This window comes from Accipiter gentilis, chromosome 5 (genome assembly GCF_929443795.1).
Source record: "Accipiter gentilis chromosome 5, bAccGen1.1, whole genome shotgun sequence".
NCBI lineage: Eukaryota > Metazoa > Chordata > Aves > Accipitriformes > Accipitridae > Astur > Astur gentilis.
Genome location: NC_064884.1, coordinates 44704238 through 44729666, shown reverse-complemented (window position 1 = coordinate 44729666; position 25429 = coordinate 44704238). Strand labels below are relative to the sequence as shown.

Genomic DNA, 25429 nt, shown 5'->3' with positions numbered 1-25429 from the left:
TAAAATGCTGCTTGTTTATTCTGGCATCAATTATCATTTTTCTCAATTTTTAAATAATAAAAAAGCCCATTTCAGCACAGACGGGTTTCTGTTTCTTCTGAAGAAATAAACAAAACCTCAAAATACGAAGTGCGGGGCGGAGGGGGTGGGGGGAAGGCAAAATGTAACGACGTGGACTGCGGGATCAAATAAAAGAGAAAGAAACCCCATCAGAGAGCAGGACCCTTCCTCATCCCAGCAGAAACAAGGAGCCGATCGCCCGCGCTCGTTTGCCTTTTTTTTTTTTTTTTTTTTTTTGCAGAGAAACCGGTACGAGGTTGGGTTCATAAACAGGTGAAATGATGGAGTTTATTGCAACCAACATCAACACTGAAACTAAATAACTGTGTTGCCATCTCGGTCCCGCTGAAAGACGGATGGTAAACTTGACCTGCCGCTGGTACTATCCGAGTGCCATTTTTTATCGCCCTTGGCCGCCCCCCCGGCTGAGCGCGCTGGGTAAATGCCTGTGCGTGGTCAGGTCAGGCGCGGGCGCGGGTGAAACTCCGTTCACATTTGCATACAGGCGGGCTTTCACAATGAAGACCCATCTGTTCCCGTCACCGAGTACAAATCGAGTGTCACCCAACTCGCTGCAAACGACAGCCGCACGGCCATTAGATGGAGGAACACTTAGCTCAGGTTACGGATATGGAACTGCTGATTTGGGTTTAAATACCTGATAACTGAAGACTTTTTATTACATGCGAACAAAGAGTGAACCTTGAACTGCTCACGAGAGCACCCTGCTCCCCCACGGACCCTCCACCCCAACACCCACCCTTCACCCTCTATTATCCACACAAAACCGCTGTATATTTTTCTGTGAGGGGGAAAAAAAAAAACCCAAACAACGAAACCAGATTGAAATGTCACAAAACAGATCTTAACAGCAGCCGATGACATCAAATTTATACAGAAGATAGGACGGGTGCAATAGGAAAAGGGAGAAAAGGAACAGCGGTGTAAACAGAAGGCGAACTCTGAACTTTGCATGCCCTTTGAGGTCATTAATATCGTTGCAATGTTGTTCCTTGAACTTCTAAATTTTGCCAGGCTAGAAACATTTGCAGCTCGGGTTCAGCAGAGGTGAGGGTCTACCCTCCTCCCCCCCTTCTCCAGCCACCCCCTCCCCAGTCCCAGCTCTGGTCACCAGCCCACAGGTGCTGCTCACACGGAGCAGGGATGGATCAGGACCCATGTCACCACGTCCTCCTCCGTGGCATGTCCCCAAAGCCAGGCACCGGCGCCACGCTCACGTGTGGTCAGCGGGATCGCCGAGAGCTTTAATTAATGCACCAAGATGTTTGGGGGCTACTCTGTGTCTCTATCCAATTTAGGGGTTTCCTGGGGAGCTGCTTTGGTACTTTGCCCCTTCAAGTGAGGGGAGAGCTAAACTTCTGTGGTTTACTTTCAAGATGAGGTCAAACAAGATTATTTTGTGCTCAGAATGAGCCTCCTGTCCTACAGTCAAGCCATTAGGAAAAAAAAAAGCAGCGAGGCTTAACACCCACGCGAGAAAAAGCAGCACAATCACCACCACCACGAACACGTCTCTCTTTCCACAGAGAAAAGGGGACAACAAGCACAGCCAAACCCTCCTGCAGAGCAACCCCTGAGCATCCCTTGAAAAATTCTTCGGGCCCAAACGTTGGCATTGCACTTTCACAGCCCAGCAGTGGCCAAGGCACTGCAGGAGTCCGGCACAGCCAAAGAGCAGAGCTCCAGCCCCCCAAGAACTGATGCGCTGCTGGCTTACGGATAATATTTGGTACCACAATCAAAACTGTTTTCAAGCTCACACAACGATGCTGAAAGGAAGAAGCCAGAGATCCTGACTTGTATCATAACTATTAGCCCACCTTTCTACACCTACACGTGTAGTTTAAAAACAACTACTTGTGAGGGCAGCCACGACTATTTTTTTTCTTATGCCCTTTTCTCCCACGTCCAAGAACACCCCAGCGCTTCCCAGCTGGGCTACAGGGAAATCCCCTCCTGCCCTCCATCAAACCAGAACACCCACTAGCATCAACAGAAGTCGCATATTTACTGGGAGGAAAACAGACCATTTCAGAAGCATGAATAGGAACGTATTTTTATTTCACCAAAAACATTTATGGGAATTAAAATCCTGTTAAACGCCCCAAGATGGGCAGTTTTCCCCACCATTCGTGGCCCAGCTGCCTTCCTCTTTCTTGAAAAGTTCCTGTAAACAAAGTGGGTATTTACATATCACAGGCAAGGCCCTTCTCGGGATGTCACCGATTTGCATGCAAGGTGGCTGCATGTGGCAGCGCACTCCGAGGGGAAAAATAAACCAACTAGGAAAAAAAACCCATTACACAAGGTTTACCCTTCTGTTGGCTCCTAAAGAAAGCAAGCCCCATTAAAGAGCTGTCACTGTTTTAATTCCAGTTTTCCTACAGGGATATGATCCCATTCCCTTCCCCAAAAGATAAAGCAACTCGTCTGATAGAAATATTGGCTGCTTGGTGTGCGTGGGTGTTGTTGTGGGTTGTTTTTTTTTTTTTCCTTAGGAGTGAACAGGAACTGAACCTTGAACTTCAGTTACCCTTTGAACTCGTTACCTTTAAACAAAATTCCCCATGCTTTCCCTCTTCAAACAAATTTCATCACAATTACAGTCCCTTCCACTTCGCTTAAAGATATATAATCATTGACTTGACCTAATTACCTGGTGCAGGCCTTTCTCTACAAGGTGAAAGCCATATTGGTGTGAACAGAAGCTGACCCCTGTATTCTTGATACCCCAATTTTATTCTAATTATTGTATAGGAGGTTTTCCATCTTCCTCTGTCCTCCTGTTCCCTCCCCCCAGTTGCTATTTGGTTGCTGGCGTGTTCGGTGATGCCCTTTGGGTTGCGAGCTGCCTGGAGACAGACTGCAAAATACATCTCATTGAAAAGCGCAGGGTTTTTTTTTTTTTTTTTCCAAGCTCCCCCATTCAATAGGGAACCAGGAGATTCAGCTCCGCAAAAGGCTGCCAAGAACAGTCTCCCCTGGAAGTGCACACAGCGTGCACCCATGACCCATCACGAGCACATGGGTTCAGGGAGCAGCCTTGGACCCCCCCACAGCGACACCCCACACCACAGACCCCCTCCAGGGAAGCCTGGGCTGTTTGCAGATGTGGATTAAAAGCTTTACGGTACCAGTGAATGGAAATTCTGACAAGGAGGTTGAAGGCAATGTTTCCTGTAACTCCAGAGCAAGGTGATTGCATTGAGAATGTAAGCACAAAGAATTGGGGTCTGGGTGGCCCCGCAGTCCCCTCTTCTTCCAAATCCAAGTGAGGAGCACCTCATCTGCGAGCCAGGGTCACTCAACCGCCAAGAATCAAGGTTTTCAGCTAAATGGTATTTTCAGCTTCAGTAGAGTCAGTAAGGCGAAGCCACGACCCACGTGCACATCACGCTGCTGGTTTTTCACCCCCTAATTCACCCCCCCAAACTACAACAGAAAGTTCAAGGGCACTGGGTTGATTCTGGTCCGACATTACCAGCTAGTGTGTTGGAGTCAAATCCCTTTGCACTCCTCTAACATCAGCCCCTTGTTATCCTTTACCTTCTCTGTTTGCCTGTTCGAACTGCAAGCTCTTCAGAGCTGCACCTTGGTGCAAAACAGCTTTGGTATTGGGGTAGTACCACAAAATATCACTGCAATAAGAATGAAATTATCTTCCAGAAGACTAGGACAAGGCTGTTGTACCTTCTTGTATAAGGTTGAGGTTTACTGCGGGTCCCTACCTTCTTTGAGGACAGTTTTTCCCTTAAAAATAAAACTAATTTATAATGAGAGGATGGAAGTCCCCACCGGTGTCATTAGCCTGCTAATTTCTGATGGCATTCAGAGACAGAGAAAGGCTTAAGTTACCTTTGCAATTCAAGATATTTCCCTCTTATTCTTTAAAACCAACAAGAAAAATCTAACAAAACCAGCTCCAACATTAATAAAGAGTCACAGCAATTGACAGGCAGGGTCACTGAGAAATGGCACCTCCCTAACCTTCTCATTTGTCTTGGGCAATTGAAAAATAATTAGCAATCGCGAAAGGGTTCAATACCTAAGAGTAAACAAAGGGAAAAGGGTTACTCTAAGTCATGGTCCCATGGCCTGGGGCAGAGCATTTTCTCATCCACAAGGTGAGCATCCCCCCCCCCATGACAAATTAACCCAGGACTGGCCAGGAAACGAAGGGGAGGGCAGGTGTGGACAGTCAACTGGAGCTGCTCTTTGCATTCAAATCCCTTCCCGCTCCCTCTTAGTTTTCTAAGCACCACAACAAAAGAAGAAGCAGAGACAGAAAGAGCCAGCACCGAATCACGCAGATAGGTGGTGCGCAAACCTCGGTTCTGTGTCAAAGAGGTAGTGCATCCATTTGTTATGGTCTCTTGGCAAGAAAGGCCATGCTCAGATGCCCTGGAGCTCCACTGTAATAAATAGACACTGAAGATTAAAGGAGCAAATCCTACCACCTGCCCCAAGCCTGAACCCACAGATTTAGCATACTGGGGTACCCAAGAGGGATGGAGGCTTTGTAGACAGCAGAGCTATAGCCATTTTATGGCAGTTTCTGCAACCTCAGGGCTTGTGCCTGTGCCCCTGGCTCAGACAGCTCCGCTCCCCTGCTGATCCGTGAATTCAGGGGTTGAACGGGAAGACCAAGGGGGAGGGGAGGAAAGCAGCGCTCTGTCCCGTCCCCAAGCTTACCCCAGCCATCACGGGATCAAACCGAGGAACCAAAACCCAAAGTCACAATGATCTGCACTATTGTCCTCTTCCTCCCAGAGTTCTTTGATCAGCAGCAAGTTTGCATATCAAAGAAAAGTAGGAAAAGAGAATATTCAAATACCGATATTGTCTGGCCTTAGTTTCCCTTGGTAGGGCTGGTTAGTTTTCCATCGTAAAAGTTTGTGTGGTTTTCAATCTTCTTGCTTTCCTTTTCTGTTTGTTGGGGGGGGTGGTCTTAAACAAATGAAAAGTGGCTTTGCAAGACATTAAATATAAAATTGAAGCATTTCTGATCAACTTATTCCAACTGCATTTGAAAAGAAAAGCTTGTGTTTGTTGGGGTTTTTTCCCCCAACTAGAGTTTTCCTAGATTGGAGGAAGGATACAAAATTTTCCCTTGATTCAAAATAAGATGCATTTTTTTCTCCAACTGAATAATTGAAGCTGATGGATCTGGTTCAGCAGAGATAGCAGATCCAGGGAGACACTCAAAGCAGACGTGAAATTTTCACCTACAGATGAAAATATAGCAATTTCAAATCAACCTTGGGAGAGAGCAAACTGGAAACCCTCATCTTAAGAGGAGTGTCACTACCCTGACATCCACTAGATGACAAACATAGCTAAAAGTTGGCAGTGAAGATTTCTCACCTACTTGGGAGATGCCATTACAACTCGAATGAGCCAAAGTCGTGTTCTGCTCCTTGATGGCTATAGAGATTACTCAGGTAGCCATGGGCTTCCCAGACCAGACCTAGGTCAGGGCTGCGAGCATGGAAAGGGGTAGACAAATGTACCCATTTTTTGTTTTGTACTTCTAAGGCTGTGTTTTCCTTCCCACCAATCTCCGTTTGCATGCAGTCTTACAGGGATTACGATAACAAAGTTCCCAAATTTACCAAGCCACTGGCCTTGCCTTCTAATCATAGCAGAGGACTAAAATACGGAAAAGGCAATAATCAAAGGTAGCACCAAAGTTAAAAATACAATACCAAGGTGAAGCTGAAAAAAGCTCTGGCAAATCTAATGTCACACTCATAAAATAACAGAACAGATTTTAAAAAAAAAATCAGAGGGACTAAATTACTTTATGAGCACCTAGGCAATAATTGCCTTCTTAGCAACAAGCCACCTTTGGGTTTGTAAAGAGCAAATGACCTTAGGCACATACGGTCAGCCTTTCTGATCAAGCTACAAAATTAGCAGACGAAGGGTAATGTGGAAGATGCAATATATCTAGAGACTTTACTGAGCGTTTGATGTGGTGCCACAGCAAATCTCACTGAAAAAATTAATTTACCTCAGCTTGGATAGAAGCAATCGTCACAGACTGAAAATTGGCCCAAGGGCCACAGACAAAAGCTGGTGATAAATGGCTTTCTGTCACGTGGGGGAGAAGCGTCTGTGTTGGGGTACTGCAGGGTATTAGTCCCCATTTTATCTAAGGCAAGTAAACAGTCCATTAATTCAATGAGCAGGAAGATACTAAATTAGGTGGTAATGCAAATATCAAGTGAAAACAGAGGAAATAATAGTAGGGGACACAGAAAGGTTAGGAATATGGATAGAACAATAAAATGAGATTCATCCTACTAAAGAATAAACTAGGGTAACAAAAAAAGTAATCCAGAGCACATCCAGTACCAGGGAATGTTATGGAGTAAAAAGGGAGAAAATAAGAATTTGCAATGTAATTGAGGATCTCAAAAATAAATTGGCCAGGTCCACTTAAAAAGCAGCAGCATATGGTGGGTCACCAAGATACAAGCTGTTCTGTCAGATTCCCTGGTCTGTTCAGGTGAAGGGACCTCTACCACTGAGAGAGGAGAGGAGTCAGGGTAATAGTAGGCTTCTTCCAGCAATGTCGCACCATCAACACAGGCTAAAACCCAACACTGGATCTGTCCTGAAGTCTTGGGAACTCACACCTAATACACTGACCACATGAAGGGGGCACAGGGGAAAGGGATGGAAACCATTTCCCTCCACGGTCAGAGGATCTCTGAACTCATCCTGTAGCCCACAGCTCCCTGGAACAATCAGGTCTGCTTTGAAGCATAAGGATATGAATGAAGTTTAAGGATGCAGAAATCAGGGTAGACTTGAAAGCTCCGCTGAGCCAAAGACCTCTCCTGCAGCTGCTCACAGCCTTTGGGGGACAGCAGAGTTCTGTCTTTTTAGGTAACTAAAAGCGGGTAAAACAGAGATACAAGTTATGGGGGTGGAGAGCACCACCCTATATATACATATATATGTTCAAAAATTGACACCAGCTGCCTGCCTGCTCCAAATCTTCAAGGAAAGTTCATCCCTATCATGCATGTCCTCTCCACGCACCTCATGCATCAGGTGTTTATCAGGAAAGGCAGAGTGCTTCGAGGATTTGGAAGGAGTTCAGAGAGTACAGAGAGCTTCACTCTGCAAAATTCTGTCCTCCCTTGGTTTTTGTGACTTCTTCGCCCACTACTAGCACAGCCCCTCCTAGGCATCTCTTTTGGCAGGCTCTTGCTGCCCTCAACATAAGACTGACTCAGTGCTGAGTGCCTTTGCCCCAAATGCCATCAGTTTGAAGCTAAAATAAACTGCCGATTTCTTCCCCCAAATTCCATCATTTTTGTTCATGCTTTGATCCTCTGCAGAGAAACACCAGACCATTTTCATTTACAGCAGACGGCCAAGTCTCATTACTAAATGTAAAATAGTTCTTTGGCCAGAGAATCTGAGCAAGGTCTTTGGGGCTCCAAGGTTTTAAGATGCGATTGCCACCTACACCACAGGCTCTTCGCTGGACCTGACTCAAGCCACTTGCGCTCCACATCGGCCCCAGCTCAATAAGAATTATTTCCTCCACTCCAATGGATGAATCTCACTGTAAAACCAGGCTAATGCTCTCCTCCTGCTACTCTTTGATTTGCCTGGCAAACTCTTTGGGATTGCCCAGACAAGGCAGTCAAGGCTTCTTTCTCCAAAGGCTACCCAAGCACCAGCAGCACCTTTGCCCTGCTTCGCTGCTGGGAAGGTGCCATTGCCAGCGCAACTTGGTTTAAAACTGCAGCTGCAGAGACACAGCCCTGGGTGATGGGATGTTTCAAGGAATTGATCTATCTGCCACAGCGTTTGTTCAAGCACAGGGTGAGGGTGGGTAGAAGAACAGCAGCAATTCACCAATTTCAAACAGCAGCTCCCACTTTAACGTATGAGTGCAGGAAAAAAAATAGGGGTGAAGCTTTGTAACCAAATAAAGAGAGCTGTGAGCTCAATAACAGGCATTATCCTATGGCAAAGATTTTGTTATTGTTGAGTACTGATTCCTTTATCTCTCGGAGACAATCAACCTTCAGCCAGAGGAGTCTAACCTTAAAACCCCATAACTCAATTTTACATAGTGTTAAAGTTTGGGGGGATATTTGTCAGTGCTGGAGCTGATACAATCAGTCTGGAGGACCCTAGAACAAAGAGCAGTGGGTGAAGAGCGTGTCACCTCCGCACACATTCGTTTCCTTGATGAACAAGGAGCTATTAGTTGGTGAGAAAGCATTATCAGGGTGAAGGATGATGCCGATTGTTTCGGCTGCTCTTCCCGTGACACTGGATTAGAAGAAGTCCCAGCGTTTGCTCAATGCCCCACCGGCTCTGCCCCCACTGCACACAGGTACGCGTCCGCACGCTCCCAGCCACCCTTCAACACGGACCAAAAATCAATCTGGACGCCCAATCTCTTTCAACTGCCACATCTCTCCGGGGGTTAAACAATAAAAGTTTAACTTGTTTTAAGAAGTAGTTCATCACCGTAAGCCTTAAACAAAGCTACTCTTTAAAATACACATGTGCACACACAAAATGCCTTTGTGCAAAATGACAATGACAGAACATCCAACGTAGCCTCTCTGAGTGAACCCACCGGCAGGTACAACAGCTCTGGGGAGAAGCTTGCTGAATAAAGTTATACTTGACTCCTTACATTTAAAGGGGAAATAAAAGAAATTAAAAGAAAAATTTAAAAAAAAAAAAAAAAAGGAAAGAAAAAAGAGGCCTTTTCTTCCCTCCAGTTGTCCTTTAATGCATTTCACTTTAGAATTTATTATAACCAGTCTTTAAATTAAATTCTTCAGGACAGTGCCTTTATTTTTGCACATAGTGATTTTCAGCACTACATAACCCAAGTAATAATTTAAGGTATTCCCTGTGGCTCACATTGAATCACACATTTAAACACATGCTTAAGTCAGAACAAAGTCTGTAGTAGTTTAGCGTGTGTTAATGTATATATAGCAGGGGCTTTTATTGCTGTCCAGACCATTTCTCTCAGCTGGGAATTTTGTATTTCAGGACTTGTTAGTGTTTCAAGATTGATCCTGCAAGATACAGGTACCATCATCATTATTCCCACGAGCAGTTCCACCCAGGTGAGCAGACAATACTCCGAAGAGGTTTGTGGGATGAGGCCCATCTTTACTCTAAACATACCTTGCTTTCCCCACCAAGGGAGAAGGGCCCCAAGGCTCTGTGTGCACATGTGCCAGGAACGTGGGGAAAGCACATGTTTGTTTGCCTTTTTGTCCTCGAATTGTCATGCAAACATGTCCCACAGGTGAATGAAGTTTACCCTAGTTTCAGACAAGTCATCTTGTTATTCGAGCAGAGGAAGAGCCGCCTTCACTTCCCCTGCTAACGACCTCGTTACGCTCAAAATTCTAATACAAAAGAAAAAGAAACCCAAATCTTTGCTATAACCTCAATACATTTCAAGTGCACGATCTAGAGCATCTCTTACCCTTGTTCCTGTTGAAGCATGCATGCAGAACCCACCAAATATTTCATCTCACTACTCATATATTTGGTGAAAGAATGTCAATTCTAGATTTGCTGTAACCCCATCACTACAGGTGCCAATCCCGCTCCACCCTTGGCACTTCAACAAGGGCGAACGCCAATTTCCCAAGTCCAAGCGAGGTCCTTGGTGCCAGCTGGGGGCTCTGGGCATCCCAAGGCTGCTTCTGCATGGCCACAGGGCACCGACCAGCAGACCCAAAACTGGTACCTCCTCTTCCATCCTGCCCTCCGAGCATCCTTCCTACAGAGGAAACCCCACGCAGGTCAGTAATGAGATATTGCATCGCCTGTTAATTTAGGAAACTGGAATCACTCTCTTTCAAAAAGGGGCAGAAGAGACCCTGTAATGAAGTTCCACCCCGACACTTTGTTAACTTCCATTTCCTGCATATTGATCCCTCTGCTGGGGAGAATATAGAGACACAAAGCGTTTATGCCTTGGATTTACATACTCATGAATAAAAAGGCCTTTAGGAGGCGGGTGTGTAAGTTATCCCAGCCCCCAACGCAACAGTAACTTGCGCATTGATAATTCACATGTGTTTGACATGAGGAACATGCAATTCGCCACGAGAGGAAGCTCCATCCCGGCTCCTGACAGCTGCCACGCCACCCGGGACCACGCACCCGACAGCATCGGCTCAAAGGCGCCCGTGCTCTGAGCCCCCCGCTCCCGCTGAAATAATCTACGGGTTGAGGGCATCCTCCGCTGCAATTAATTTTAAGCTGCAATCATAAGCCAACGCTCCTTGTTTTCATGCAAGCTCACTGTTGTTAAGCTGCTTACTAAAAAAATCCAAATAACACCTTGTCGTTAAAGACTGTCCTCTAGGTACGGAAAATAAATCTATTCATCGGATCCTGCACTTATAAAGCAATATAAAGAAACTTTAATTATGCTTTTTCCCTGTCGGCAAACAGCGAAGAAGGCAGGATTTTTGCTTTAGAAAAGCCACATTAATAAGTTATCGGCATTTCACTGACTTCTAAACAATTTCAATTATAGCTCCTGTCTGGGGCCCCACAGACCCACCAAACTGCTGAGAATTTACACCACATCTTTCATAACATTTTTGTTTTCTTAAGGGCTCTTGCAATCAAGGAATTACTTGAGAATCTCAGCTTAAAGAACAAACAAACATCCCAGCGGCTGAGCAGAAACCCGCTTCCAAACCACAAACCAAGGCATGCAACACCCAAAGACCGAATCACAAACACATTATTTTGTGTAAAAGCAACTCCTGCTTTTAAAGCCAGCACTTGAATCCTGAGGTTGACAGTCCTCAATTGCAAATAACCACCATGAAATTGCATCCCATTTAGATGTGGGAGCTTAAGGGATAGGCTGGACCAAAACATTTTGGGGCCCGATCTGGTTTGTGGCAGGATTACGTCCAAAAAAAAGCTCTAAGGAATCCCCTGAACAGGACACTCCTAAGAGATTCGAGCTGCCGACCCCGTGCAGGGCTGAGCATCGGCAGGGACTCGCCCTCTGGTCCTCCTGTCAGTCAGTGCCAGCGTGTTACGTTTCAACACTTTATAAAGAAGAACTGCTTTTACGGGGTGCAGGGGAAGATAAGGCAGAGATGAGACAAGGCAGAAGGCACTTGCAATCGCCTGCTCTTCCGCAGACACCCTTAGCACAAGAACAGCCTCTCAGACCAACTTCCAAACATCTTCAGCTTGAGGAAAAAAGGACTCTGAGCTCAAAACTGGCACCCACAAAACTGCAGGCTCAGTCGGTTGCCTTCAGGACCAGCATCTACAGCTCGATGTGCCTGGCTGATGGAAGCTGCGGCCGCAAGTCAGATAGGATTTCTGCAGCAATTACTTGCACCGCAATTTCCTGCAGCTGTGAAATCCCAAACAAGAACATGAAGCCACTTTGGGTTGGGGTTTTTTGTTTGTTTTAAATGAAAGCTGAAAATCTTGGTAGCATCACTCTCACTGCTGCTTGTTCTCTACAAAGGTCTGAGCTCTCCTTATAATTTATGCATCTATTTCTGGCAGGCTGCAAGCAACCCACCCTCCTCCTCTCCACCCCAAACAAATAATCCTTAATACAGAGGTGAACCAAGTTGCTCTGTATAAAATATAGCCAAACCTTTTGACCAGCCAGAGTACCGTTCCAGGAACTTATTTGCACAATGCCAGAGACATTATCACACTGGGCTTGAAAGCCCTAATGTTATGGTGCATTTCCATTCAGAAAATGATAAATCAAAGAACATGAGCTCAGTTGCTTTAAGGGAGTCTGATTTCTTTACAAAATGTCACACAGTATAAATAGGCAGTTTTTAGAAAACATGTTGTTTTCTTATACGTGGATTTGTGCCTGTTCTCCTCCCCTTGGCAAAACTGACATTGAACTGGTCAAACCTGCTCGAAGCCGTGGTAAGGAATCAGGAGAAATAACTGATCCGTGTTTTAACCTCTCACTCCCTGGGCTTCTTTGGACGATGCCCAAGATCAGAAAAGAAACAAGGCAGGAGAAACCTTCAACGGCAATCGCACTTGTCACAAACCTGTTCCCCGAATGTTTCCCACGCTGTTTCATAAGGCTTAAAAGTACATCAACAGCAAGTTTATAATAACCCGGTCAAAAGCAACAAAAGACATCTCTGGACATTGGGGAGGCAGAGATAATTGCTTCTAATGGTATTTGAAGAGAAAAAATGTAAAGCTTTCAACTCCAGCGTAAGAGGCATTTCCACTCATCTGCGGGCATTCAGGATTTGATCTATACAGACTATCGAACTTGCAGATACTCAGCATTGCTGAAACAGTTCTTAGTCTGCATTTTATTTCACGCACTTTATTATTGCACCTGAAATTCAGCAGCATTTGGGCAAGCGGCTCCTTTGGGCCACAGCGCAGGCTGAGAGCCCCAGGCCATGCTACTCTCCCCTCCATCACATTTATCCCAGCGCAGCAGTCATCAGGCTGCAGCTGGGGAAGAAAACCACAATTCCCACTTTTGGTTTGGAAAAAGCAGAGATCTGCTGTCACTCCATTGACACAAGGGCTTCGTCGGAGCCACCAGGGAGCTGTCGGAGCTCCAGCGGTGGGGAGAAGGCATTTGCAGAACCCCTTATTTTGGAGATTGGGGGGGGCTGGGGTGGGTTTGTTTCGTTTGTCGGGCGTGGTTTTAACACCAAAAACAAAAAAAAATGACACCGAGAGCAAAAGGCGCCCACGCGCGGTTTGTCGGCCCCGCGGGAGCGGCGCCGCTTTGCGCCACAAGGGGGCGCTGCAGAACTCTGCTGCCGCCGCCGCGACGGCCCCGCCCCCTGCCCCGCCCCCCCACTCCACCCACCCACCCCACCCACCGTGACTTCCCCCCCCCCCCCCCCCCCCCAACACCCACCCACACGCTCCCTGCACAACGCTGGCACCTCTGAGGTGCACCCAGCCTGTGCATCGTATGCACCCACCCACCCCACGCACCCACCCACCCCCCCACGCCCGACACGCACCCACCTGCATATCCAGCTCCACTGAAAACACTCCTGCAGGCTGGATTTTTTTAAAGCAATTCATTCCATAATTTAGGAAGTGGTTCATTAGAGTTTAGAAGTGCGAGAGAGGTACAGGGGAAATAAAAGCAGAAGCTGTAGTTCTGGATGCAAGGACTCCCTAAAAGCAGGGAAACGTGTGTGGTTCAGAATACTCCACACCTCAAGGAGAAAGGATTCGGTTCTCCAGAACACCAGGGGAGAAAACAGTACACCTTGGAAGAGGAGCCCTTTCAGCGGCTGGCTGGAAGCTGCCATGGACCAGGCAAGAAAATTCTAGAAGTAGTTTACAGACTTCTCCCCTGGATTTGCAAGCTGGCTCGCCAGCATCTTTTTTCTGAGGAGTTATGTACAAAACTCACTTTGGTATTTTATTGTTTCCCTACCCGTTCCTATGTACTAGAAGGCCAAACATGAGCAAACAGGGCCTTCTCCAGGACGCAGATGAGTTCAAAAAGTACCTGGAGATGGATCAAAGATGTGCCACCTCTTTACAGTTTTTAACCCCCTCAAAACCTTTAGTATCACATTGCATTTGTACCCGTGTCCCCCCTTCGCCCCAAACCATAGTGAAGTACCATCTCCTCTACCACCCTCCACACCTTTTAAGATAAAAGCCATTTTTATAAATCAAAGGGTATTTTTCCTAAAGGATTTGATTTTAAGACACTCAGAACTTACATATTTTTAAAAAAAAACAACCAAAAAACAAAACCCACACACAACTGAATGAGATGTAAGTATGTTTGGCCAAAGTTCTTTGCTGACATGATGGAAAAAATCTTGGAAGTCAGAGGCAAGATTTCTTACCCCAGAGACCATGCCTAACAGAACCCATAAAGTACATTCCTGTCACTGTGAGTTATGCTCCCTTCCACGTGCTAACGGATACCTGTGTAATATAAAAGAAAATATATTGTCGCTTATGTTGTTGTGACGCAGCAGTACAGCCGATAGCCAGGCACGGGGACAGAAGCCGCAGTGGCCCTCACCCCCTCAGCTCCGTGTGATCTCGCTGTGACACCAAGTGAATCGTTTGGATCCTGGCTCAGCATCCCTCCAGCAAGAGATCAGACACTTTGCAATGATGGCAGAAGCGCCGCTACAGAGCCACGGGGAAACCCCAACTGATAAAGCAATATCTAGAAGCGCTAGATATTAAAGATACACAACTCCTACCCCTCAGGATGCTGTGGTATCTACCTTTGATAAAACTAAGTGAACAAACACTGGCAAATTAAGTGATCTACCAGTTTAAAAGACAAAACATTTTTGAAAAGTCTTCAAGAGGTCTGAGCAGAGTACATTACATGGGAAGTGTCTCCTAAGAAATACTTATCATTATAACAGTACTTAGCACTTCCACAGTGCTTCCCAGCCTCCCAGCACTGTACAAACATTAGCTTCTTAATCACTCATTAGGGACGATCCTATAGAGCTGGGCCATGCCTCATTGAGTAAAGTCATCCCCAACTCGCTCAGTCCCTCTTGCTCCCTCCAGAGACAACTTTGAAGGTTCTCTCAGATTCCCACAAGAAGTTCAGAGCAAGCGAAGAAAAGTCTGTTCAAAAGGAACAGTGGTGGCATTCCCCTGCCTCCAAACAACCCCATTTTTCATAGCAAAGAGAGGCAGAAGCGAGCATCATCCCAGTCAGAGCCCTCCTTCCATTAAAACCTTGAATTAATAAAATTGGGAAATTCAGGAAGGCAGGAGACAGCAGCCTTTAACAGTGCTGTGGGCTCGCACCTAAGGACATAACCTCTTGTTGTTGCAAAACAGGGCTAAGAAGGGATGGAAAAAAGCCACAGGAATGATAAGTATGTTCCTACAACCGGCCAATTTATTCTTCTGGCCGTAACTAGATGGATTACCTCCATGCATCAGCCACCTGTGCTGCCGAAAGGAGCAGCTCTCGGTCACTCGTCTGTGTGACAGCAGCACCCCGAGGGTCCGCAGTGACCCAGGCTCTGTACTAACTCACCAGAGCAGGGTGCCTGCTCCAGGGACCTTGCTGGCTAAATGGACAAGAAAACGTGGAAGCAAAAAGGGGCACAGTAAGAGCGAAGTGTGCTCACGCTTAGAAGCCAAGGCAAACGGCAAAGATGAAAATCAGTTCATGCAATCTTAAAACTTTCTACTTTTCCCACAGGCTGTTCTAATTCAGAAACCAGGGCTGTTTGACACACCCTTTAGCTTAATCCGTTTCTCAGAAGTAGCAGCTTAAACTCTCAGGTGACTGACTTCATATTCCTTTAAAAAAAAAATCATTGTGCCTTCTATAAAAAAAAATCATTGTGCCTTCTATAAAAAAAAAAATCATTGTGCCTTCACCTTCTATAGTGAAAAAAGTAAGCAAAGAAAACAAGCAAGCAAACAACAAAAAACACACACCAATCCCCCAAGTACACAAAAAAACCCTGATAGTAAGTCATCACAAATTCAAAAACCCAGAGAAAATCACAATCCTTATGCATATCCATCCTACTGGCAGATATCTAGAAAAATTCATTCTGATGATGCCCCTACAAACCATGGCAGGGCAAAGAGAAGGTTCCAAAATTCAGTCTTTTTTCCCCTTTTATATTGCCGTTTCATACTACCAACAGCCTGCATCCAATCAGCTAAAATTGCTCAACTTTCATCCAGAACGAACACACACAAAGTCAAGCCCATGATTTGCTGTTATTCAGCACTCTTACCAGCTTCCAAGAACTAACACCTCATTTTAATGCAACTGCTCTCGATGCCAGCTTTTTTTCCCCCCTCCTTTTTGTAGTATGCAATTTTTCTATGTTATCAATCTCCTCGCCATTCACCTATTTGGGCATCCTTCCATCGAGCCTGGCATTTCATCTGTGTCTGAAAACTTCCAGTGGTGCCAAGTGTTTGCATACCTTGCAAGTGTTATGTCAAACTCTGCCCCTTAAAGCTGCCAAAAACCACCACTCAAAGTTAGCAAAGCAAATACCTCCTTAGACAAGCTTAATAAACACGCCAGGAGAAACCCTAGACTTCATAGAGACATTGCTTGCCTGACGAGGCCAAGCTTGAGGTCTTCAGCACCCTTTCATGTCCCATTTAGGCCAACATCCATTATCCTTGTCACACGTTCTCCAGCCGCGCTCTGCAGAAGTGCATCATATCTGAGCACACAGATTATTTAAAACAACCCATCCCAAACTCCACACCTCTTTTCATGCTGCAATTACTGGTTAGCTATCAGACCAACCTTGTCTCTAATCAGTCTAAACAAAGCCGTTTATTTTACAGCACAAATCAACACATAACAGCAGATATGCCTGGAGTTTTGCACTGCGCAAAGAAGCTAACTTTGTTGCCCATCGGCTCTAATGTCCTCAACCCAAATAAATCCTCATTTCTTTGTATTCTTGACTGATGACTGCTGATTCACTAATGAGAGTGGGAGTAGACATGAAAGAGTACATTGAACAGAGAGAGATGGGGAAGAGGAGGGACGGAAGCAGAGAAAATGAAAGAGGAAGGACAAGGCAGAGGGGTAAGAAAGCATGGGGGGAAGTGCAAGGGAAGCAAAAAAGGAGGAGGAAACAAGATCTGTGGGAAGCGGGAGATTGAGAATCTGAGACCAAAGAGCAGTCAAGCCTTCACTAGGGCCCAGAGATAACCCCTGAGAAGATCAGAACAATCTCAGCTCTGTAGACTTCAGTTTCAATAGCATAACACACATCCATCACTCCTAAACCACCGCTCAAAAGCGAACATGAGCATTGCAGCAACTCTTTGCCCAGAAAAGCCCTGTCTGACGTTTAATGCTTTGGAAAGTGCCGTTGGCCTTGGGTGCCAGCTCCCATCCAGTGCTCGGCTGGGAGTGCTTCTATGCCTACGGGAAGAAGGAGCCCCAAATTCCCAAGCACTAGATGGTCCCAAAAAAGGTTCTCCAAAGCAAAGCACTTTAAAGACACCTAGTTTTCAAAGGGCGGAGGGAGACAAGGTTTGAGAAGACATAGTCCCTTCAAAGCATGAGGCTGAGCACCCAAGAAGAAACGTGCCCAAAAGTCGCACGTTAACTTTGGGAAACGCTAGCCACCAGGTCCAATTCTGCTCTTTTCCGTCAATTTTGTCAATCCAAAATAGAACAACCAACTCCAGTTTGCACCAAGATGATCAAGAAATACATTTAACTTCACCAATACTAAATTAAATTTGGGATCACCATAATATTTTATGGTCATTGACAAAACACGTACCAGTCCACAAAAAAGCAAAAACCACCCCCTGCATTGAGACGGATGAAAGACAACAAGGAAGTCATGCTAGATTACACTCACCTTTCAATCTCCTCCACTCAATGACTTCAAAAAGCATCAATGACTTACCATCATCCTGGAAGTCTGATGGAAGTGAAGCATCAGATGTCATGGAAGGGGCCAAACTCCAGCTCTGATTTTCATCAGAACTGTCCTGTCCAAAGCCAACGTCGTGCTGATCATCCCCTAGAAAGAGAAGGAGAGCCTGACTTTAGTGAAGAGGACACATTTCTAAACCCAAATCTTATTGCCTACACTGTGAGACCTTTCCTACTGGTTTCCATCTTCCACTGAAGTTCTCTACAAAACCCCAAACCACTTTTGTGGGTTTAAGGCCAGATTCATCATTTAGGGCCAAGGTGTCATATTCCTGCTGCAAGAACACACCTGCTGGATACGTACAGACTTCACACCTGGAGGGCATACAAGAAGGAGACTGGAAATACCGGTCTTGGGGCCAAACTACCAGAGCTACGTCCAATTCCTTGTTCTTGCCCTCAGTACATGACCTCTGCATAAATCATCCACCTGTAAAACAGAGGACTATGCTACCTGCTTCACTAGAATGAAAAACTTTCCTATATTGTAGGAAAAAGCTTTGAGATCCTTAATTGAAGAGCGGTAGGGAAAAAAAAGATTGACTCCCTATGACAGGCAGTCACATACAAATTAACAAAGCAATGTGTCTGTGTATAGAGGCAGCAGCTATTACCTCCCCATACTCGATGTTGCACTGAATTTTTCTGTAAGCAGACATTTTGCTAGGGAATTTGCTACTGATATTGGATTTTATGCAGAAGGCACTTAGATGCTACAGTGACAGATGTTAATATCAAATTTTAATATAAATGGAGTGCAGCTAGCCTACCTATAGAAGAAAATACTAATCAACCCAAACAAAGGAAAAAAAGCGGTCTTTCAAGCTTTTGCTTTGCATTTCCTGAACACACACATCCCGGACTGCTGATAACAGAGGTAAAGACAGCTGCTTACTCATTCAACACACAACAAACAGCAAGAAAGGTGAGTTTTCAGCTGATGTTAATTGTGTTCAAACACTATAAACAAGTTTTATCTCAGCAAACAGAGGAACTGTGCCCCACAGTTTAAATCAAGCACTGATGAAAGTGTACCAAGGCCTGGAACAGAGGTTTACAATGCTCTTCCTCCCACCAAGAAACACAGTGGAGATGCCATTAAGTCTCCAGCTGCAGAAAGACGTGACACAATATTTTGGATGTGGTTTATTTTCGACATCCCAGGTTGCAACCTTCCCTTGCTCGCTCTGAGTGTGAAGCTCTCGGAGACCCCAGGCTTCTGCATTCAAGGGCACATTTTCAAGAAAACTTCAGTTCTTCACCAAAAAGGAACAGTCTGGCTGTGAAGAACGTAACATGCACAAGATTGTCCTCCTGCAGATCAGTTCCTTAAAAAACAAATCACACTGGGTGCCAGACACCATGACTGTCTTGCTGATGTTATAAGCTCAAAGGTCTTGAAAAACTGATTGAAGATTTGACTTTGCGATTTACCAAAGACCTACGGGGGTCAATGACAGAACCGGGGGATCCCTGGCAGTTCACCCTTTAAGCCATTACAACTTTCCTAACAGGGGAAGAACCCAAGAAACAATCAAATCTTTTTCCAGCTCTATGCTCACTTGGTTCCAACAGTCATCCCAGCATGCAGCGTGGAACATCAGATTCCAGAGAAAAAGGAAATTCAGAAAATAACTTTTCTCCTTTTGGGGAGGTGCATAATTTAACATCTGTGTCGCTAATCTCTCATGCCAAGACGCAAGCTGCAGGTCCCTGGCCCAAAAGGGCAGGCTCGGATCCCTCCTGCAGGATCAGACATCAGCAGCGGTGGTACTGCAGTAGTCTTCCATCCACCGACCGCTTCTCGGTCATGAAGAGTAAGCAAAGCACGTTCCTCTATGCTACAACAAACTGAAATTCATGCACGCACCTCCATGAGGGAAAAAAAAAAAACCAAACAAAAAACCCAATGAGGGGTTAAAAAGCAAAGACTGAAATCCCCCGCTCCACTGGCCAGACTCTGGGAAGCAGAGCGCATCCATGAGCACACCACTGACCGCCTGACCTTGGAGAAGTCATTTCAGTGCTTTGCTCAGTTGTGTGTGACAAGGGGATGTTTCTTCCCCGTTTTACTGTAGCACTTTGAGATCCTCAAATAAAAAGGCTCTAAAAAGCCTATATAAAAAAGCTGCTACCAAACAGCAAGTCGGTGTCGTAGGAAAACACAGCGTTCATTCTAATGAGGATCCTTCCTCCGTGCCGTGCTGCAGCGTTGCGGGCTCGACTATCTGCAGCGATGCGAAGATGCCAGCATTATAAGACAGTTTCCGTAAGCCCGTTCAGCCCCTTAAAAAAGACCATTTTCTTTCAACCAAACTGCACCGTATTAAACCCAGCTTTTCAAACACACACCAAGGTAACAGGTGGTCCCCTATAACGAGATACAGGTGCAGGATTATTGCGATAACGAGCAAACTGTTTCTGGTTTCCGACTAGCAGGAGGCAGCGTGGCACAGTGCAGCCGCCGCGCCGGGGAGGCACGGCTCACGCATCGGTGCATGGCTGCAGTAAACCATTTGGAACAAGAACAAGGGCCCAATCAGGAAAGTTACTTGCAAGAATAAGTCACTGGCTTTAACAGCAGGAGAAGCTGTTACACACATCAACCACGGGGAAGAATCAAGCCACAGGTTTCTGTTTCGGCAGAATAATTCCCAGGCATGAAATATCATACGGGGGGTTGTCACCACAAATGTGCTCTTTCTTGCTGTCCCCACACAGGAATGGAAACTGGGGTTTCACGTGTTCGTGCAAGCTCCCATAACCCACTCAAATATACCCAGGCTGCAGTATGTACATACATGTAGCATGCCAAGCACAGTGGGACTCCAAATTGTGCGAGCTGCTGTGACACAAATCAATACAAAGGCATTTTGTTTGGTTTAGTATTAGGAATATTTTCAAACACCACCTATGGTTTCTGTAACAAAAACAAGATCAACAAAAACTCTGCAGACGTAACTACTTAAACCAAATCCTATTGCCTTTCCATTTGGATTTGCATTATGAGAACTTCTTGTGCTCTAATCCACTTCTCCATAAAGTTTATGGAGCAGCAACAGCTAGTTGAGTCCAAGCAGAAAAAATAACCACCAACTTGTCAGGGGCCAAGCTATTGTTCTGAATGAAGAAAAAACTCATTAGCTTTTAATGAAAACACAGGGAATAAAAACCAAATAGCACAGAACCCCAGCAAATAATTACTCTGCACCTGACGCAAAGCTGCTCTATCTTCCTACTCAAACCCTCAGCAAAATTCCCCAACTTATCGCTCTTTGGAGCATGAACAACAGCAAGATTGACTCTAAGGGAAAGAGCAAGAGGTTTTTTGGGCTTACACCTCATCCACGGGCTCCCCTGGCACTGTTTGGCTACCCCCAAGTGTGCTAAATACCCGGCTTCCTTGCCTCATGATAGTTGTGGCACAGGGGAAAAAAAAAAAAAAGAAATTATGCCATCTTTCAGCCATCTGACATTTTCTGCGGAAACAGTTTCTCGCGCAGCAGCAGAAAGAGGGGCTTGAAGGCATTCTTTGTAATTAACACAGATATCGTGTTTTATATGTATCGCCTTCAAGTAAATTGCAGAAGGGACAGATTGTGTCTCTGGTGACGGGGGTGTCCCCAGCAGCAGAGGGGGTGGCAATTCAGAGCGCGGTGACTTTGGGCAGCAGCGTCAGGCAGGTCGCATCAGTCACACCAGGTCCCTGCAGGACCCACGGACATCACGCAGACCTGGCATCAGGCAGAGACGCAGCCTCGGGCAGACCCCCTGCATTGGAGGAGAAAAAAAAAAATTTACTATGAGGGGAATTAAAAGAACCTAATTAAGCATAACAGGGCTCCAAGCAAGCAGCACAAGTAGGACCTACAGGAAAAAGAGTCACCATGATCAGGGAACACACTGTTGCTTCGTTCTCCACAACCTCAAGAACGCAAACGCTGCTCTCGGCAAGGAAGAGAATAATCTGAACCTACCCGTCCTATTTGCTTTGGGGGTTGCAATCCTGGAGGGTAAAAATAAACAGTCCTACCTCTGCTCTGGCATAGTTGCAGGATCTGGCAGATGACAGGTCTTAGGACAAATGCTAGAAAAACCTCAGTTCAGATTCTAATTTTGGTACAATTCTGTTGTGCAGTGTCAGAACGTGCCTCCATGCCCATCTCCCCTTCTGCAGCAGTGGGGGAAGGACAGTTACTTTCTTTTAAGACTAAAACCTCTTACCGAGACCTCAAAAATCAAATTCCCCAAGACTGAATTTTTTTCTGCACATGAACTGGCAAAGAAGTTTTCCTTTCTTTAAGCTGCAGTTGGCCTCTCATGGGGGTGGGGGGGAAGCTGAATTAATGCATCCTGGCACACACAGGAAGAGAAACAATTTAAATAGGTGAAAGGGCTTTGTAGCAGAAAAAAAAAAATCATCTCCAGTAGCTTGTTAAGAGAACTGCAATTAAGCTTACTTTGCATTCAGTGAAGGTCTTTATCTAGGTACCTAGAGTTTCATTAAGCATCTTTTTAGAGCATAAGAAAAATCAATACCAAGTGAGTTCCATTTACGCTTTTATTATAAGCTTGTTCATGCCAAAGCGGAAGTAAAATCCCCAACTTGAGTTAATATTCAAGGAAACGAAGTTCCTGCTTTAAAGTAATGACTCCTTAGTATCATACCACAAATAAAGGTCTCTGATCCAAATCCCATCTGCCTTCATGCTCGACAGTGTTAATATCTCTAGATTTTCAGGGACTAATTTAGCAGTAATGCATTTCCCTAAGCAGAGCTGTAAAAGTATTATCAATACTATGGTTTAATATCCTTACTACAATCACTTGCTGAAATTATGGAGAATCACATGGAAACACATCAACAGAGATGCACCCACACAGTAAGTACTGCTCACATGTAAATATATTATAGTTTAGCTTTTGTAATGTAGTTAAAGCTCTGTCAACATTGCTATTATAAATTATATACCTTTTTAAACACATTTATGTGCTAGAAAATGTATGGTGTTTCTTTTTTGAATGCCTTAAAGGCTTCATCGGCTCCTAAGCACCCATTTGGATCTGTGTGGTTAGCCCCTGTGATTAATATGCAAATAGCTTAGGTTTTGGTGGATGCAGGTTTTCTGCACCTTCTTCATACAGACTATTGACTTCCGTATAGTGCCAGTGCCTGGGTAACATTATATTTGCCTGAAAATCCCACGTTTTCTATTGCACACCACTGTGGTACACATACGCGTCCATCCTCCCCTCCCCAGGCTATACCAACAACAGCGCTATTGTTAACAAACTACAAGAGAAATTTCTTTATCTACAGATCTCAAAGTGTTTATCCCACTTAATAAATATTGTCTTGGCTGTGGAGATCACGCACAGAAGGAAAATAACTTTGTCCCTGGCTCACGAGGCAAACAAGGCCATGGTGAGAACAGGACCCGTCTCTGCTTACGCTGTGTTTTATCAGTGGGACAGGTCTACCTCACTGCAATAGGGTCAAAAGCAAAGCAAGGGACCTCCTCGCACGCAGGAGGAGCCGATTTATCATTGTTTTAGAAATGTCGACCCAAACAGGTCTTGGCTGGCTGACAAGTGAATCCAGTCCAAGCCTAATTTTGTTCACTCAGTACCCAGTTTTTGCTAATTACGTGTAGTAAAGCAAATTAATGGTCCACTAAAAATGCCACTTATGTTAAAAACCAAGTAGAAAGCGGAAAGCTCTTTTTGCAGAAGGCTCGTTGGCTGCTTGTGGCAGATTTCGGGGCTGCAATGATCCCGTGTGCCCAGCAGGTCGGGCTGCAGCGCGCAGCATCAGCCAGGGGATGCGGCCACCTCCACACAGCCAGAAATCCTGCTGATGGGGAGAAAAAGGCAACAACCTGCCTGGGATTCATCAAGCCCATCAGGCAGAAGCCCGGCAATGCCACCCCTAAAACTTTCTGGGGTGCAAAACCTAATCCTGTTGTCAGGGGGGCCGAGTATTTTATCACACTCAAAAGGAATTCAAGTTTTACAACTCTTGGCTTTGAGCAAATAAACCCAAAGGAGGCTGAGAAGCTCAAAGCAGGCTGGGGTTAAATTATTTTCGCTCCCTGCCACATAGCAAGGAAACATCATGATTATACAAAGTGATAAATAACCTGGAAGTTATTAATTTGTAGACCCTTAATCTGATATGCAGATATTCAAACCAGTCTTCCCACAACTGATTATGGGTTTATTTCTAAAGAGGCAAAAAGCAAGCAACAGCAATAGAAAACCCAAGTCCTACTCACACACCAAAAAGGCCACCCTGCAAACGACATTCAAGAAGTTTGCAACTTGCAAGCCTTGCCCGAAAGACAACTTTGGCAGGGCTGCTCCGTGAGACAGCAAAGCTCATTCTCATAAATCCACAGAGCGGGTGAGGTTGGGGGGGGGGCCTAGATGCCCCCCCCAAGCCCATGGGAGGGGAAGACAAGAAGCTGCTGAGCTCACCCTACATCTCTCCCATTACTCTGTATTTTCCAATCCCCTGCCAGCCCCTTGTGTCATTCCCCAGCTGAGCTCTCCTCTCTGGTTTTCCCTTCCTTTTCTCCCCGTGTGTTTGCTCTCTCCCTCCCTCCCTCCCCCTCCAGCTCCTCTCTCGCAATCCTTGGCACCCTTTCAGGAAAGGCACCGCGTATTCTGCCTCTCAAGTGGGCAGCAGCTACACAGAACAGCTGCCTGACAGGGGAAGCACAGCACAGTTCGGTCTTGCTCGGAACAAGCCTGAAACCCAGCGCCGCAGAAGATTCCCACGGGATGTAAACAAGTAAACAAGATTTATTCTTTCTTTTATGACCCGGTAACACATCAGTGAAATACAAAGCCTGTCCAACGTGAGCAAAACCAGCTTAAAGCTACCAACAGTTTGTATTTCTGTCCACTAATAAATTATTCCTCGTGAGCCTCTTTGAAGAGAGAAGGTCTTCATTTAAAGGATGGGGATACTGAGGCAGAGGAAGATCACAAATCTGCCCTTTGGGTCATCTTCTGAGGTACCAGCTCTGCTAGGAACACAGCAAAACAGTGTCTGTGAAGCCAGACTCCACGCTCGTGCAGGGCAACAATTAACGAACAGTTCTGAACATACAGTCTGGGATCTAAAAAAAGATGTCAACATCATTGGCACCAAATAGGAGACTACACAGGCCAAATAGTTTTGAGTAACGTCCATTTCTGTGTCAGTAGATTCAGCATATTTTCTTAGCCGAAACCCTTCCAAGCGAACAAGGAATAAACAGAACTAACCCATGAGGGAGCTGGAGTTTAGCGAGCATATTCCAATGACAAGACACAAGGAGGCTGTCTTGCCCGTATCTGCAGCAATTTTCACTGTTAAGAAAAAATAAGTACAGACAGCGAATGCAAAGGCAGGAGCGATAGGCACTCTAGGGACTGGAGGAGATGCCCATTAGGCACTTAGGATAACGCAAAGGATGATTTTACAGTCGTGTTTCGGGATGGAGTCTGACTAAAGGGCAGAAATACTACTTTGCAGATGATTTGGATGGGGTTACTACTCTGCAAACCAAAGCAACGCAGAAGTCGTTGTGGAGAGAGGGGGGAAGAGAGACTCAAAACTCCAGAGTTGAACTGGCTGAAGGCTTGGAAGACCCAGGAATCAGGACCCAGCGCTGCACTCCCAAACCTGCTCCCGCTTAGCGAGGGCTATGGATGCAGAAGGCAGTGATTTCTCCGCTCCCCAGCAAGGCTCAAAGGTATACAACAGGGCACTCCTTTTCCTAAGGGCTCCAAAATGTCTTAACAGCCAAAAGAGAGAATTTGCATCCTTTTTCCCCACTTTTGTGGAACAGGAGGGTCTATTACCCACTGTGAGAAAGCTCAGGTGATGGTGTATGTGAACACTCTCATGCTCTA

General features: G+C 45.6%; 1 protein-coding gene across 2 annotated transcripts in view; it reads right to left on the bottom strand.

Annotated features, from left to right (window-relative positions):
• SKAP1 (src kinase associated phosphoprotein 1) overlaps positions 1 to 25429 on the bottom strand; it is a 157330-nt gene that overhangs the window by 108619 nt on the left and 23282 nt on the right. For both annotated transcript variants that reach the window (XM_049799970.1, XM_049799971.1), the window contains one exon: positions 17499 to 17615. In XM_049799970.1, the coding sequence (XP_049655927.1) occupies positions 17499 to 17615 (117 nt within the window). The remainder of the gene's footprint in view (positions 1 to 17498; positions 17616 to 25429) is intronic.